This window comes from Dermacentor variabilis, chromosome 10, assembly GCF_050947875.1.
Source record: "Dermacentor variabilis isolate Ectoservices chromosome 10, ASM5094787v1, whole genome shotgun sequence".
Classification (NCBI taxonomy): domain Eukaryota; kingdom Metazoa; phylum Arthropoda; class Arachnida; order Ixodida; family Ixodidae; genus Dermacentor; species Dermacentor variabilis.
Window position 1 is genome coordinate 33,224,594 of NC_134577.1, and position 17,444 is coordinate 33,242,037.

Sequence of the window (17,444 nt, forward strand, 5' to 3'; positions counted from 1 at the left end):
TAGTTTTCAAAGCAGGATGGATGGATGGATGACGGCTATACCCTTTGTAACGGGCGGCGGCTGGCGCCACCTAGCCTTTTGCTCCCCCTCCTATTTTATAATATTTTTTTCCTTTCTTTATATCCTCTTTACCTTACACTAGTTTTCACTCCCCTCCTCCCCCCTAAATAATTATCTAAAAAAGTAGAGGAAACATTATCTCCCCGATTTATTGTTTTATCTCTCCCTTGACTTCCTCCACCAATCCTCTAGCCTCCCCTTCGTTACTGCCACTCTTTTCTCGTCTATTTGCCCTCGTTCCCCGGGAAAACCTAATGCCCCTTCCATATCTGCCACTGTTCCCTCTGCCAGGGTCGGGCGAAGGTCTGTGCATCTCAGCACTATATGCTCAGTGGTCTCCATTTCAGCTCCGCAAGCTGTGCACCGAAGGTCCACGTCTTCAAATTTAGCCCTGTATGTTTTCGTTCTCAAAACACCCGTCCTAGCTTCGAATAATAGTGAGCTGCCCCGCGAGTTATCAAATAAGAGCTCTCTCTTAATCTCCTGTTTTTGTGACCTATACATTGATAGCGCTGGCTTTCCGAGCATTCTTTCTTCCCATATCTTTCTTTCCGTCTCCTTCACCTCCTTTCCCATACTAGAACCACGTTGGACCCCCTCCCTCGGCTGTAGGTATCTATTCCTCAGCGTCCTCGTTCTGAGTGTTCACTTTGTGCTCAAACTTTTCATGTACAGATATTTGTACACTTTTCCTGCCCACCTTTTTTCCTCCAGTGCTGGGAGTCTCTGTTCAAATTTTAGTTTACTTATTGCCTCTCTACCTTCGAATGACGTCCATCCCATGTCCCCCTGCACTCCCTCATTAGGGGTGTTCCCGTGTGCTCCTAAGGCCAACCTGCCTACACTTCTCTGTCTCGTTTCCATGCATGCCTGAACTTCCGATTTCATGCACAGTACTAAATTTCCGAATGTGAGGCCAGGTACCATAAACCCTTTCCATACGCCCCTAACCACCTCGTACCTATTATAGTTCCAAAGTGCCTTGTGTTTCATTACAGCTGAGTTCCTTTTCACTTTTTCAATCATAATTTTTTCCTGTTCTTTCAAGTACTTTTTGCCCTCGTTTAGCCATATGCCCAAATACTTGTATTTTTCAACATGATCAATCTTAGTGTTTTGTATTTCCAATGGTTCCCCCCTTTCTTCATTGTATACTATTATCCCAGACTTCTCTCTACTGAATTGCAGTCCCAATTCATCTGCATACATCAGTCCGGCTAGTACTTGAGCTACCTTCTGCCGTTCCAGCATATAGCTTATGTCAGTTCCTATTGTGCTCTGTTCTAATCTCTTTTCGATTTGGCTCATGTAAATCATAAAAAGCAGAGGCGACAATGGACAGCCCTGCCTGAGACCTCTTCTTATTTTAGCTGGCTTTGTAGTTTCCCCCTCCCATGTTATCTCTACCTCATTATCTGTATAAACTTGTTGTAGGAACTCAATCACCTTTCTATCTAGACCATATTCCCTCAACTGGCTCCATAACTTTTCTCGGTTTACATTATCATAGGCTCCTCTAATGTCTAAAAAAGCTATCCATAGCGGTCTCTGCCTGGCTGTCGCTATCTCTATGCACTGTGTTATAACAAATAAATTATCATCCAGCCTTCTGTTCCTTCTAAATCCATTCTGCAGTTCTCCCAAGATCTCTTCACGTTCTGCCCATTCCTCCATTTTTTTTTTCATCATCTGCATTGCTACTCTGTATATGACTGATGTGATAGTTATTGGCCTGTAGGATTTAATGTTGTCCTTGCTTCCCTTACCTTTGTAAACTAATATAATTCTGCTTGATTTCCAGTCCTGTGGAACATCTCCCCCTACTACTATTTGTTCAATAAGCAGTCGCAATTTTAATTCACTTTTCTGGCCTAATATGCTTATCAATTTCATAGGTATGCCATCAGGTCCTGCCGCTGTTCCCACGGGGACCTTGTGTTCAATTTTGTCCCATTCCTTACTTGTCATCCTTCTGTACTCCTCCTCTAATTCTGTCCTGCTGTTGTCATTGTTCTCCATTTCGCTACCCACGGGCTCTGCAAATGCTGCCTCTATTGTTAACCTAATATACTCCTGAACTTCCTCTCCCTCTACCTTTGTTCCTTCTGGTGTGGTCAGTGAGTGCTGAACCACCTCTGTCTTCTTACTCTGTTGCCTTATGTGTCCCCAAAATTTCTTAGAGGCATTTCTGTCTTTCTTTCGTATCTCTAACATCTACTGTACCCCACCTTTTGCTATCTTGGCTTGAATTAATGCCAATGCTTCTCTTTTCATTGCAAGGTAATCCTCCCATTTTGTCTCCACCTCTTCTGGTGTGGCTCCCCTTATCTTCGCTGCTCTGTGTTTTCTGCACGCATCTTTGCGTTGCTCTATGGCCTCCTTAACTTCTCGGTCCCACCAGCTTTTCGGTTAATATTTTCCCTGCTTACTTCCTAGTTTCCTAATCTGTCCCTTCTCTAGCTCCCGTTTAAAAATACCTATTAACTCGTCGTATGTCCATGCCCTTTGCGGTTGCTTGGATACCATGCTTTCAATGTCTTTTGCCACTTCTTGTAGCTGCCTGTCATTCAATTTGCTCCTACATTTCCTTTCTTTAGTTTCTACCAGTGGTACTGTCCTTCCAAAACTGATTTTGATTCATTTGTGATCACTCCCCAGGCTTTTTGTACCTTCCTCATCAATTTCCATGCATCCCAACCGTTCATACAGCTTGTGGGACATTAGGCAGTAGTCGATTGTCGAGTGGGTGTTATTTCTTTCCCATGTTATTTTCCCGTCGCATTTAATTTCAGTATTAACTATCACAAAATCATGGGCCTCACAAAAATCTACTAACATCTGCCCTGTTGCATCTGTCGCCCCGTCAAAGTATTCCAAATGTACATTCATGTCCCCTAGGATGATTATCTCCCGTTTCATAGCTAACTCCCTGATGTCCTTGGCCATACATTTTAAATGTTTTGCATTCTCCTCTTTCGACTCATTCCCCGTTTTCAGATACACCCCTCCCAGGATTGTCTCAACATTCCCTACGGTGCCCTTGAGCCACATGTGCTCACTGCAGCTCTCCCTTACCCTTTCCCAGTCCTGTCCCTTCACTAGCACCCCAAGGCCTCCTCCTCTGCGTTCTTTCCTTTTTCTGTTGCACCCAACCCAGGTGTATCCCGCAATGAATGGTGGCTCTTCCTCATCTCTTAAATGGGTTTCGGCAACTCCATATACCTGAAAATTTTCCGTTTGTAACTGTTCTTCTATTTCGTCCCACTTAATGCGATTTCTTCCCCCCTGCATGTTGATGAACCCCACATTTACTGCCTTCTTCTTCCTCTTCCTCCTCCGTGCTCCTGTCCTGCCCCCCCTCCCCTGTCCTTCATCTTTTACGTTTTGGCATGCAGGGTCGCCCTGCGTGCCTGCAAAAAAGCCTGAGCCCTACGACCCACCCTCGTTCCTACCTGCCATCCCGCTGGTGTAGTGTAGTGAATGCCATCCGGGCCGAAAGGGGGGAAGTTTTTCCCCCCAATCATTCTGTTCACCTCCACCACATCACACCTGAGGGCTCGCCCCAACTCCCTAATCATTACATTTGCCGCCACTACCTGTTCTTCAATGAAAGGGCCCTGTCCCCTGACCTCTGGGACAGTACACAGGGCAATGTGCACCGCCTCAGAGGTCGCCCTTAATTTCGCCACTCCCTCTTGTATCTGTCTGCCCAGCATTCGCCCCCTATTCTGCAGGACGTCATTCACCCCAGCGTGCAAAATTACCAGGTTTCTTCCCTCTCTGTTTTCATTCAGTTTGCTTTTGGCTCTCTCCGCCACAGCTTCGAATCAAGCCCCCGGCATGCATTCGACCTTCACTCTTCTGTCATACTGCACTGTTCTGAGGAGTGCTGTTTGCATTCGCGATACGTTGGAGCTTCCAACAACCCAGACCTTTCTGTCTTCAAGCAAATCTTGCCTCCCTCCTGTCTCTGTCGGCTGGGTCTTCCCTGCCTCCTCGCCTTCTCTGCCTCCCGTCGTCTCATCCCTCTGAACCTGTGTCTCCCGCGGTCCCCACGTTAACGTGTCCGCCCCCAATTCTGCTCCACTGGGTGATCCTCCTGCTTCCTTTTCCTTCAGTTCCTGCTGTACCTCCCTCTCAGCTTCTCTCTCTCTCATCTCTTTCAATTGTTTTTCCAATTGCTGCCCTTTCTCTCCCTCCTCACTCCATTTCCGTTCTACAGCCTCCATTCTTGAGGCCCACTCCCTCTCAACCCTTTCCTCAAACTCTACGCGTTTCGTTTTTTCTTTCTCGAGTTCCTCCTTTGTCCTTGCCATTTCACTCTTTGGCTGCTTCTCCAAATTCTCAATCACCTTACACAGCCTGCACACGAAGCCGTTCCCTTCCGCCTCCGCCACGGTTTTGAATGTCGTTTCATCCAAATAACACCATCGTTCACACCTCTCACACTGGACGAGGTCCCCACCTTCCTCCTTGGCTTTTCTAGCCGGTCGTCCCATGAATTCTCCTGTCCTACTGTTATTTAACAGTGTAAAAGTGAGGAAAAAATTTAACTATAATAAAGACTACTGGGAATCTCTAGAAGAATAAAGCGAGCTAGTAAAATAACTAAACCAATAACCAGGGGAAAAAAGAAAAATAAAACAGAAAAAAGGACAAAAAAAGAAACACACTTTTAGCCCTAACCATTAAACCTTTAGTCCTAACTGTTATGTGTTGGCCACGACCTACTTTATTGCCCTACTTTGGCTAAGTGTTCGCCTGGCTTCGCAGTGCTCCAATTCTCTGCAACCTACGTTTCTATGCTGGCCCTATCTCCATTCAGATTTCCCGCCGCTGCAATTAGAAACAAAAATAGAAATAGAACTTAGCTGTCGGCATCCGTCCGTCTCGGCTCCGTCCACCTCCACCAGAAACAGTAACAACTGCGGTCCGCTGTGGTTGCCAGCTTGCCCGCTGCTACATCAGCAACCAATCGCGAGACGCCTTTCAGTACGGCAACCAATCGGAGGCCCGCTTTCATCGCAGGGCCCGTGTGACCGCCTCTAGCAGACCAGCGCTTCTTTTGTGTTTGTGTGTTTGTTACAAGATGGCGACGACCGAAGAATTCAGAAAGGGAATGGCGAAACTTCGAGCTTTCGAACGATACCAAGAAGGCGGCGTTCGGTGGCGGGAAAGACGAGTTAGGGCTCCGCGAACTGCGGTGATTTTACGCGATTTAAAGCTGTTTTCTCGCCCTACGAACTCATAAATTAATTTTTTTCTGGCACTTTTAGTGCGTTTTCAGTTAAACCATTTTGATACAATGTAGATTAGGCATTGCAGATACCGAAACGCGTTGTTGCCGAAAATTGATCTTTTTTGCGATTTTCGACATTGATCTCCGCATCCCCCCTTAAGAGAAATTGAAATGGTTGTTTAGCACGAAATAACGCCGTAATATTCGCAGGTCATCGCACTGTACTTAACTCAACGGGTGCACCATCTCGCATGTTATGGCAGCCTCCAAAACAGTCAGTATTGCAGAGACGACGACCACAATATGCGCACCTGAATGAATAAATCTGTATGACTCTTTTGGAGTGTTTATCATCGTTGGAAGTACCAAGTGCAGAACATTGTTTTCTGAGTACAGTGCTTTCGGGAAAGGGGGCTGGGGGGAAGGAGCAGCGTTTATGAACAGCAAGTGTTGCAATGTGGGCTTGTCGGTTCACGAACAGTACCGTGCCTATGTACTCATGTGCCTTCTATTGTCAATGTCTGTATGTGCTACACTAGTAGTAGAACGAAGCATTGTTCCCATCCAACAGCTTCGACTTCACCACCCTAAACCCCTCTACTTCATGAGGGTTTGGCAGTGAATGCGAACAATATATTACCCCTCGGTGACTAGGTTGTGGGGTGTCCAAGAACCAAGAAAAAAAAGAAAAGGAGAAATTTTAGGAAAGCCGGGAAGCACACTCCTTGTGCCTATTTGGTGACATGAGACAAGCGAAAACATTTTGGAGTGGAGGCAGGATTACCCCAATCGCCACTCCTCCTCCTTTCTGGGACAAACCACTGTGACATGCTCACATATAATTGCAGGATGATGAAATGACGTCAGGATGCATGATTAAACATGGCATCAAAATTCAGATTCGGTATGTCTTGAAATTGTGACAACAGGCAAGAAAAGTTTGAAGGGAAAGGGGAATCCAACAGCAGCCGCTTCCAAATACATTAAAATAGAAACCTGTCTTAAATGTAATATTTTGGCATTATTTTGATGCAAGCAGGACCCTAGTTTAGGCAGAAGAACATGGGTGTTCAAGCAAAGCAGGCGTTGAAATTGGTGTTCCAACACAATGTGCCTAGTCACGCTAAGGGGCTTGCAGTCTGAATGTGACTATGATAGACATACTCTAAAATTAACTGCCACATAAGTTGAACACTTTCTGGACCTTTTTCTACCTTCTCAGATTAATAAATTCTCTATTAGCCCTTTAAGGACGAGACATATAAATACCAGAGAAAAATGTTTATTTCCTATCTAAATGTGGAAGACACACCAAGAAAATTTTTTCAGCAGTAGAGGGGGGAGGGAGGGGCAACACAAGGCAGAAAACTGGAATTGGGCTTCACTCCAAGCCATCTATGGCTTCCTTTGGAACTTGTACAGACGGCTCTTGTCATATGCAAACCACAGGTGTACATTGCATTTGCTTTACATTACATGTGATACTACTGCAGCCGGAGATCTTGCATTGACCTGTCGCCTCTGATCATGCTTTCAGAACAAAGCGATTAGTGTGCCGAACTTCCCTTTCTCATCCTGCGTCCTTGCCTAAACTGAAAAATGGCACTTCCTGCCTATTTAGCCAGAAATTCTGTACTCTATACTGAAACTTGGCAATATATATATATTCTTTTTCTGCTGTGTTGCCTGTAGGTAACACTTGTCCATTTCTCAAGCTTCGGTAGGAACATACTTTCATCAAGAGTGGTATCTGCTGGAATTAGGGTTCATTCAAGCTGATGACCGACAGAGGTCATGGGACCATGTTGGTCGCTGATGGTCGCCTTTCTTCAAAAGCAATGATTTAAGGGGGGACACTGTACTTCAAATAATGTCCATGACGTCTTCTATCAATATTCATGAAACTTTCTATTCTTGTTAAGACTTTTGTGCTGATTTCAAATATGTAATTATTTTTCCAATAGGCCATTTAGTTCACAAGGTAAATGAAATTCATTGTTCATAATCTGCACAAACAATAGGGGAAAAAAATGCGCTACAAAATTCATATTGGCACATGCCTGGGTACTAGAAAACATAAGGAACACAATGGTAGGAATACTATTTTGATACAACAAATATTAGTAATTTTATAGCAATTCAATCTTTACTGTTCGAATTGTGGCTACCCCACTATCTGATCTAAAGCAGAATTGAAAATTTTTAAAGCATAAATTCCAAAATCTGACCCTACCACTGTGTACCTTGCACACTCAGCTACAAGCCAAAACAAAAATTATGGCTCTATCTGCTTTGAAGGCAGAGATATCGCCGCGGCAAATCAGCAACAAGTCAAAAGTCGGTGTTTTGAGAAAACGAGAAAAAAGGAATACATTCACTTTTAATCAAAAGTACAGAAATAATTTTGCATTATTTTGCAGTGAAAGTGGCAAAAAGCCACCAGGAATATAGTCGCTCTGACCACGGCCACCGAAATGCGGCAAAAACATCGTTATTTAGCGCCGTTCGCCGATTCCCGGTGGCTTGCATCGCGCGCGCGGCAAGGTTGTCGTTCACGCGGGTCGAGCTCCGCGCCGACGCGATATCGCCGCAACACGCGCAAGTGATAATGATCTTTATGGCGAGGCCAGATTACCGTTCGCTTTTGCCTCCTGCGACGCTGCCGCCGCACACCTTGCACTTGACAAACGACATCAGTGCGTTCACGGAGTCCTACTGAGGATAGCGAAGCCTGCCTCGGCGTCGACTGGCGCGGCTGCAACGCCGTCGGCGCGAGTGAGCAAATCCGACACCCGCTTTGTTGCTGGCGTTGACGCAAGAACTCGAAGTTCTTTTGAGCATTCATCTCCCTCTGCAACAAATCCGCACGCTGCAACATTGCAGTGTCACGCCGAACGCGGCCGCTGTCTGTAATGATTTCACTCATTTGTGAGCTGGCTAAGCCTACTTCGGCATCGTCCGCGGTTTCGGCATCATTTGCGGTTGGTGGCGAGCTACTCTCGATGCTTTCAGAAGGAATGGAGCGCTTTTGAAAGTTGTAAGCTGATCGCTTCTTCTTTTTGCCGAACTTGTGCCTCGTGGCGAACTTTCCCGGTGGATCGGACATCGTTGGGCATGTGCCAACAAACCTACGAGACGCGCGGTCGCGTTGCCTCCGGAGTGGAGCAGACGATGGGAACCTCGCGCAGCCAACCACAGCACGCGTTTTTGGTCATGTGCGCTAGTCAACGAATCGGATCGCGCGTTCGGGCTTTTTTCCTCCCCGGATTTCAACGTCACTGGCGTACCGACGGAGTCACTTTTGGCGGGAAATTAAAGAAGGAAGGCTCCTCTTTCCAACGAGACCAAGATGGCTGAGATCGCGCGCATAGAAAAAGAGCTACGCGCCGCGATAAAAAGGGCTGTTTTTGCGCGGAATTCAGCTCCCAGTGATGTTATAAATTGATATTGCGGACGAAATACTCTTCCCTGAGATTCGAGACTTGGTGAATTAAAGGAATATTAGCTGTAGATATCGAAAATTTCATTTTCAAAAAATCGATTTTTTCGTGATTTTTTCGCCGCAAAGACCCGTGTCCCCCCTTAAGGCTAGTCGCTCACTGCTCAATCATTTCAGTCGGAAAACTGCAGAAGTTATCAGAAGCGCAGCAACAGGACGTCTGTATACGCCGACGCTTATATTACGTGGTGATGGCATGGTGAGCAGACACGAACCGCATATCGCGACACATTTCAGTGAGGTGACTGGCTGCTCGCACTCGCCGGTGTGAACATAGGTCGCCTTGAGTCACTTTTAAGTCGCCAGTCGCGATTGTTTGCGTGACCTCCTCAAGTCGTAAGTGTGAATCAGCCCTTATTCATTTCAACTTCAGGAGCCCCACTACCCAGTTTCACCAACCTGATGTACCGAAGAACTGTTTGTGTCAGTCCTGACCTTACCAAATTCTTGCCGCTGTGTTCCCAAAAATGTGCTCATTTAGTTGGGCTTTTGCAAGCTAAAGTTAAAGCCCTGTGACACTCCAGCTCTCCGTTAGTCAATACTGCATCAAAGAAGAAAGCAAGAAACTAAGAGTATCGAGAAAGGACCAGTCACCGGCCATGGCTGTGGTGACCATGATCTTGGCAGGTGGCCGGTACGACCCGTCCCGTGGCACGGCCGTCAGGTTGACCTTGTAACTTGTGAATGGGATCAGGTTCTCTATGGTGCAGTTTGTCGTGCCAACGTCCAACAGGACACTCTGCGGCGGGATCGGAAGCTCCTGCGGGCTGCCTCGGCTATCATAGAACTCCTTGTGTGCGCTGTACGAGATCTGTGGGGCCAAGACGTGAATAAGCACTTGTCATATTTACTCGACTCTAATGAATACTTTTTTTCTTTGCAAGAAATGATGTGAGCGCTAGAATCTAGAGCGAAACCGAGAACTGCAATTGTGACAACCTACCATCACTGGCATAAAAGATCGCCGTTATTCAATCCACATGCTGCTGCAGGAGCTTCAGCCGGTGTACACTACACGAGTTTATCAGGCTGCCATGGTCTACGACGTGTTTCAAGGAATTCGGTACCTCACATGCTGTGAACGGCATTAGGAGATGAGATCCTCGTGGCTGATGACGGTAATGACAAGTTCTCCGACAGTGACGATATGTGGTGCCCACACTCCTCTGTGACTTAGATGCAATAAATTTACTGTTCCAAGTGAGACCAAATTGTCATTTCATTCTTTCTCTTACAATAAAATTGTGGTAAATGAACTATCAAAAAGTATTACATTCTTCATTTCTGGCAGTGAAAGTCTAGTGCGTGTTGCAATCGAGGGCATGTTAGAATTGAGCAAATGTGGTATGTGCTAGGCCTGAACAACACCTTTGATGCATACATTCATGCGAACTTGGATTACAGGTAAATAACAAGTGAACATGAAATACAAAAAGCTCATTTCCGTGCAGCATTACTGAATGTATGGCAGGTTAATCTGCGCCTTCTATTATGGCTGATCGCTGTTTACTTCGTGCATATTCTAGAGTTGATTGCTCGACTAATGTTTGTATTATGCTTTGCTTCGATATTTGCACAGAAAGCTAACCTACTTAACATAATTAGCAATGCCACAACCCAATCACCATAATGTCAAAGCTAATTAGCATAATCAATGACATCAAAACCTAAGTACCAGAAAGAACACCACCTAGCCCGCTGAATTATATTATACATTTATGTTCGCCAAACAGAGTGGGCACTGGGAAATATACGCCATTACTGATACAAATGCCCAAAAGTGTCCCCAAATGCACATTGAAGAACCAGTAAATGCTGTTAAAAAAATGTACTGATCTCAGAGAAACAAATTGTGAAGGTATGTGATGGACTTGCACCATTCTGCACCCCATAAGAAAACCAGAATTGACAGCAAGGGCTTACGTTAAACTTTATGTAGTCCAGACGTGTAGGAGGTCGCCAAGACAAAATCATGCCGTGGGTGGTCACGCCATACGCTCGCAGCTGTGTTGGAACATCTGGAAATTATACAACACACAGTGTTGAGGGACACATTGCAAAACAAACAATGTACTCTGCAAAGCCAATGTAATGGTTTCATCACAGTAACCACCGCACAATACCTGAAAATGTAAGGGCAAAACTGAGGAGCACTGTGTTAAGAATGCCACTTGCACATAAAAACAGTTACTATAATGGTTTGACTAGATTTTTTTTTGCAAAGCCCGCCTTGAGTTATAAGAATACTGTACAACCAGCGCTTCAATTTAATCTGGACCAGTGCAGGGTTCCTTAGTATACAGCAGAGCCTCAAGTTGGGCTGGTAATCTAATGCGAAAAGTGGAAGAGTAGCACTGGAGTGGTACATCATCGATTCCTCCATTTCTTTGTGTTAAATTGCAAATTTAAGCCGTATGTTTGTACTCTGTCGAGTTACTTTGCATTTTTATTACCCCCCTTACTCAATGCCCTGTCAAGGGGCCTGTAAGGTATTTTCAATTAATAAATAAATAGTGCAGTGGAATAGGTGACAAAGAAGGAAAATGAAGCCAACGGTGGCAGACGATTGGATCGAGCAATGCGATTAGGAAATTTGCAGGCTTAGGATTGGGTGAACTGATGCAACAGAAGGGTAGTAGGAAAATTTCTGGGAGAGATATTCGTTCTGCAATGGGCTTTAGCTGAACTGGCTGGTGGTTCAAGCCTTAATACAAAGGCACATTTTGCTCCGGTTAAAACAAAGCAACTTTAGCAGACAATCAAACCCGTCAGCCCGTACTATGCAGCAGAACACCATAACAGCTATGCCACTTCCGTGGAACTTAGCCTAAAGAAACCCAGTATTAGCAGCTTGCATTCCCATCTAGTATATCGCCTTTCCCAACAGGTCTCTACAATGTGCACTTATAGAAAGCTCAGGACCTCTCATGACTGTAGCTTCTAATGACTTGTAGCAAATGCACATCTCGACCACTTTCTCGAAATACCAATGTAACAGTGATCCCCTGCACAACTTGCCGGTCACAAATAAGAGATTACTCCGATGGCAGGAGTGCCTTCGAATTATTTCTTGTCACATACAACTTGTCTACTACAGCAATCTCATGGTCTCGCCGACGACTGCAGAAATACACAAGAATATGCAATCCTGCTACTGATGCAACGACAAGCAAGCCTGGTGCACGCACAATGCATGACTGACCTGTAGGTGTGACTTTGACGGTCACGAGGTCGGAAAGCTTGCCCAGGGATTCCCGCGTGTAGGCGGCCACTCTTATGGCGTAAACTGTGTGGCTTTCGAGGCTTGTCAGCTCGGCTGACCACGTGAGCGGCACTTTCTTCACAGCCCACTGATCCAGGTCTTCCACGGCCGTCTGAGCATACAGCACCTGCACAGAAAGAAACCAAAAAGAGGGGGGAGGGAGAGGGGGGGGAGGGTTAGACATGAGTCAGGCCACTGAATAAAAATTACATGCTGCTGAAAGACAGTGGTGTTCAGTTCGGAACACCTTGAAATGACATAAATCAGACACTCCATAAGCAGCTGTCCATCTTCTTTATTGTGCACTTGTCTCAAGGTGTTTGCGCTAGCATCAATTTACATGGCGTAGGCCATAACTCAATACAGTAAAACTTCCTTATAATGTAGTTGACGGGAGAGCCAGAATTACTTTGTTACATCCATTACTGCATGTACTGCATCAATGTCTCTGAGGATTTCAAGGGGAATTTCACTTACTTTGTTATATCCATTATTTTGTTATATCCTGATCCTTTATAAAGCGATTTCACTATACTTGCTTAGCTACAAGAAAGTTTGAAAATGGGTTTTTGTCCCACACGAAGAACCGTGATGGAATAAGACAAAGTTAAAGAAGGTAAAGAAGGGAAAGAAGGGAAGCCTTTCTGCACTTTGGAGGAAAACTGGGAAACAAAGCTTTCTATGAAGTAAAAGATTGCCATAAAACATGGGTCCACCATTAAATTGAGAACCTCATTGGTAATCAGCACAACATATTGTCACAAGTTGTTTTAGCTTCAGAGGGAGAGAAAGCATATGAATTTTTTTAAAAAAGATATACTATTGAAAAAGAAATTTACAGACCTTCATTTACTAGAACAGAGGTGTAATCGGTGCTGCAATACTGATTTAGAATTCATTTTAGTCAGAGCAGACTTTACTGTATATCTTGATTTCTATGCACCTAAGTTGCTGCTAGTTTCCAACATTTTTGTTATGCAATGCTATGAGACTACCAAGCAGCACTGTGTTTTCTTGCAGGAAGTTTGCAAGCATTAAACTTTGTGATAAACTTTCTGATATCTGACATTCAATTCGATATTTGGCTTTTTCTTTTTCCCTGATTTCATTCCGTGTTCGATTCGAAACCTACAATTTGGTATTTGCACACCCCTGCTTTTGGGATGTATGAACACGATTTAGATAAAAGGAGGACTGAATTAGGAAATGTTGAATAATTACAGAGGTCTACTGTACACAGTAATATTATTTATCTTGTATCACAAGAAGACACTAAATAGAATGAAGTGCCATGATGAGGCAAAGTTAGGCAAAGACAGCTGCAAAATCATGCAAACACAACAGACTCCACCTGATAGCCGAGGATATCTCTGAAGTAAGGCATCTCGTCCCACCAGACCTCGACTGACTGGTCAGAAGTGGCCACGGCCTGGACGTTGGTCGGCGCCGACGGAATGTCGCCCGGAGTGCTAGCCGTCAGGTTTTCGCCCCAGGGACCGCAGCCCTTGGCCGTACAGGCACGCACACGCATGAAGTAGTCCGTCTTCTCATCGAGGGAGCTGCGGCGGTCAACGAAGGTTGCTAACTATTACTGCAAACTAATAGTAAAACTAAATCTCCCTCAGCTCTGGCCTCAAGTCTACCATTTCCACGTTGACTGTCAATGCATTATGCATGATAATTGCACACCTAGCGTTACTGCAAGGCTGGACTAGCGCTGGATCATGCCCGAGGCCACACGGCATTGCAGATTCTCACTTTCAAGGTCTTCTGTTGCTGCTGAAAAAAGGTCACTGCATTCATAGAGTTGTCATTAATGTCATTTTACTTCATTGCTATGTAATGTGTGCCATTGCAATTACTTCCTTCCAACCAACCTCCTGTTCAAAATGTTCATGCGAAGTTAAGTACGTAATAACGTTGAATTAGGATAGCGATTTGGCCGAGTTGATCGAGGTTCATTATATGAAAGTATTACAAAGAACTGAACTGCAAGGAGATAAGTGTGTTTAGTGGAACTGGGTACAAACACAAGCACTAACTACCAGATTAATTTTATTGGTTAAAGAATGTGTACATAGGAACATGGTTAGAAGGTGAAAGGGTTACCACACACAGTATTGCAGACATGTGGCAACATCGGCAGATTCAAGAAGTAGTTGAAGCGTTTTGAAAACACATGTATGGCAAAACATGAATAAATAAATAAGTTAGTTTAAACCATTGCAAATTAACGGGTACACAGGTAAAAAATGTTGAAACTGCTTTTGTGTAAATGATGACTTCCACAACTGTCAACCTATTTTTTGCTACGAAAAGCACTGGAGATTTCACCTGTACCTTAAATATGATGTCAACCAGACTATATAAATAGGAACTGTCCATGTTTCTATGTATAAGTCCTGCGACCAATAAATTTCATCTGGTAGTCAGTGCCTGTGTTTGTACCTCTTTCCACGAACCACACAGCAATCTTCCTGCATTTGGTGCTTAGCACCACATTCATCTCATGAACACAATGACAGCAAAAAAAGGTGTTGCCTGAAAAGGAGGTGTGCCTGTGGCCTCACCTGAACACAACCCGAGTGTGGGAAGTGTTCCGATCATCGGCACTGAAGTCCGATGACCGTCGTCGAAACTGGACGCTGTAGTGGGTGATGTGACCGTTGCGATGCAGGGGGCTGGGGGGCTCCCATGTGAACACCACGGTGGTGGGGCTTTGCAGTCGGAAGGTCACATTTTGCGGGGGTGATGTGGGCTCTGAAAGAAAGGTAGGCAGCGTGCATTCATTACAGATATTCAGTTCTATCCCGATGCAAATGCGCTAGGAGTCAAGACAGAAATGTGCGAATAAAATCACCTGAACCTTTCAGTGACTAGTAAAAGTTCGGTGGTCTCCAAAGAAGTTGGTTCCAAAACAAAAGCAAATAATAAAAAAAAAGATTAAAGCAGGCAATAAATCTGAGGAACATTTTTGAAAAAGAAAAATGGTACAGATCCTATGCACACGAGAATCTATGTTATGCGATAGCATTCGTAACTGGACACACTTGAAATTTCCATTGTCATCAATGTCATTGGCATGCCATCATCATTCGCAACCTTGGCATGCCTTCAGTGACGTCAACATCACGCTTTTGTTGTAACGATGCCACAGCCATTATCTTGCCATCGTTATTGCTCGTGCTTCATTGTTATTATGGCTCCTCGATGGGGTTCAACAAGTCGGAAAAGCATGAGAACGCATGAAGAAAACACGGAAAAAGTCTGGACAGGAGCACGATAGTATTTTTTAATTATTAGAGGTGGTTTTGAAGAAGAAAGAAACAAGGAAATGAAAATGACAAGTATGGGCGAAGATGTCTGCATACCTCCTTCTGGTGTGCTGACAAACGTGATGGCTTCTTGTCCCCATCCGAGCAAGTTCCTGCCTGAAAGGCGAAACTCGTACCTTGCCCCTCGCGCTGGAATGACAAAAAGGCACATTGCATTCCTTTAAAGGAGCACTGACAATAGTACTGAAGCTGTAGAAACTCTACCACAAGCTTCTTACGCGTAGAGAACGACACTTAGCAAGTATCAAAGTTGAGAGACACCCATATTTTAATTTGATAATAAAGCTGGTATTGAAATGCTAGGCCTGACACCACCGACATTATCATGACGCAGAGCAAAATTTTACAGACATGTTTTGTAAAAAAAAAGTTAGGGGAAGTGCTGCAAACATTTCTTCTGGCTGCATTCTCTCAAAGAATGTCACTACCTTTGCTAACACTACAATTAGAGTATGTTCCTTGCAAGCTCCTCGTACCAAGGTTCTCCACGGTGATGTGCTGGTCCATGGGCTCAATCTCACGTTCTTCCAGAGCACCCCCATCCATGCGACCATAACGCAGCCTGTACTGAAGCAGCTCTCCATAGGTGTGGTTTGGCCGAGACCAGTGGAGTTCAACACGAAGGCGTTGGTCCTCCGTGTGGATTCGGGCTGTAAGCTCCGGGCGAGTAGGGACTGCAATTCCAATCAAGACATTGAGACTCGTTAGGAGCTCACGCCACCTGCATACCTGACAACCTGTGATATTAAAAAAAAAAAAAAAAAGAGCAGAGAGAAGAAGAAAAAAGGAGGGAGCTGATACTGCACATTTTTTCATTTGTTCATTTTTTTAAAGCTTGTCCTGAGCACATGCCTTTTCAGAAATACACACTTTATTAAGGATGACTGACCTCCTGACACAGCATACAAGGACACCCAAATTTGACACAGAAAATACTGACAAAGAACACATTGTTTTTCAATTGCACTAACTTTTTCAGCAACTTTGGCATTGGTAATTTAACTTGAGGAACTTGCCTGCATGAATTTGCACGAAGCCAGTACCATGTCTGGCATCTTTTATGCATTAGAACATTTCAAATAGAAGTTTCAAATTACGCCTAGTTAAATTTTTTTGTGAACAGGATTTTGCAAGCACAACAGTGTGCACTTGATTATGCTCCTGAAGAATTATGAAGGCCCTTTGGAGAGATTTTCCCATTTCCTTATTCCCAGAGGGGAGCTACTACAGTCTTTGCTACAATCAGTCAGTGCGTTAGTTCATTGGCAGCATATCACTGCGCACAAAAAAAAAAAAAAAAGAAAAAAAAAACAAAAAACAAAAAAAAAACAACAACATTACAGTGTATCAGTGACCATGCTCACACGTGTTATCAAAGTGCCCTAACAGACAGGCGACTGCTTAAGCAAAGACCAACTACCAGTCTTCGAGGTGACGGAAACGTATGAAATTACAACACCTTCACATATGCTTCAACAGTAAAAGTGGCAGTTGCAGCATGCAGTGCTTAAAGAAGACTCTCTGGAAAAATAACCAGTGTGATGACAACGCATTTGACCGCACATGTACAGATAGTTCTTTAGAAACTTGCATACCGACTATGCGGACATGATCTGAGCCCTGATATGCTTCAACTGTGCAGCTATATATATATATATATATATATATATATATATATATATATATGTCTGCTAAAGGAATTATCTATAAATTAGTGAATTTTTTTTTATTATAGTTCATCAGTGACTGCTGCATGATTTCTGATGTCTGCAGGTGTGTGGAAAAAAATGCATTAGAGGGTTTTGCATATCATCCAACCTGGCACAGCGCTGAGTGGTAGCACTGGCTCACTCTCACCTCCGCCGTGGGTACGGGCCATCTTGGGACGGCTGCGCGAGCCGTCACCCTTCCGTGTGACAGCAGCCACTTGGACAGAGTACTCGGTGTCAGGCTGCAGGCCCGTCACGTTGTATTCCTCGGCAGTCTCGTCGGCGACGTCGTATCGCAGGGGCTCATTGATGAGGTCCCCGTGACGGTTCATCTCCTGCA

General features: G+C 44.6%; 1 protein-coding gene across 4 annotated transcripts in view; it reads right to left on the reverse strand.

Annotated features, from left to right (window-relative positions):
- The window catches only part of Lar (tyrosine-protein phosphatase Lar), a 104,073-nt gene that overhangs the window by 42,273 nt on the left and 44,356 nt on the right, over nt 1-17,444 (reverse strand). For all 4 annotated transcript variants that reach the window (XM_075672250.1, XM_075672248.1, XM_075672252.1 and 1 more), the window contains 8 exons: nt 17,253-17,439; nt 15,872-16,069; nt 15,432-15,524; nt 14,631-14,820; nt 13,412-13,619; nt 12,001-12,187; nt 10,722-10,816; nt 9,393-9,609 (listed from right to left, as the gene is read on the reverse strand). In XM_075672250.1, the coding sequence (XP_075528365.1) occupies nt 9,393-9,609; nt 10,722-10,816; nt 12,001-12,187; nt 13,412-13,619; nt 14,631-14,820; nt 15,432-15,524; nt 15,872-16,069; nt 17,253-17,439 (1,375 nt within the window). The remainder of the gene's footprint in view (nt 1-9,392; nt 9,610-10,721; nt 10,817-12,000; nt 12,188-13,411; nt 13,620-14,630; nt 14,821-15,431; nt 15,525-15,871; nt 16,070-17,252; nt 17,440-17,444) is intronic.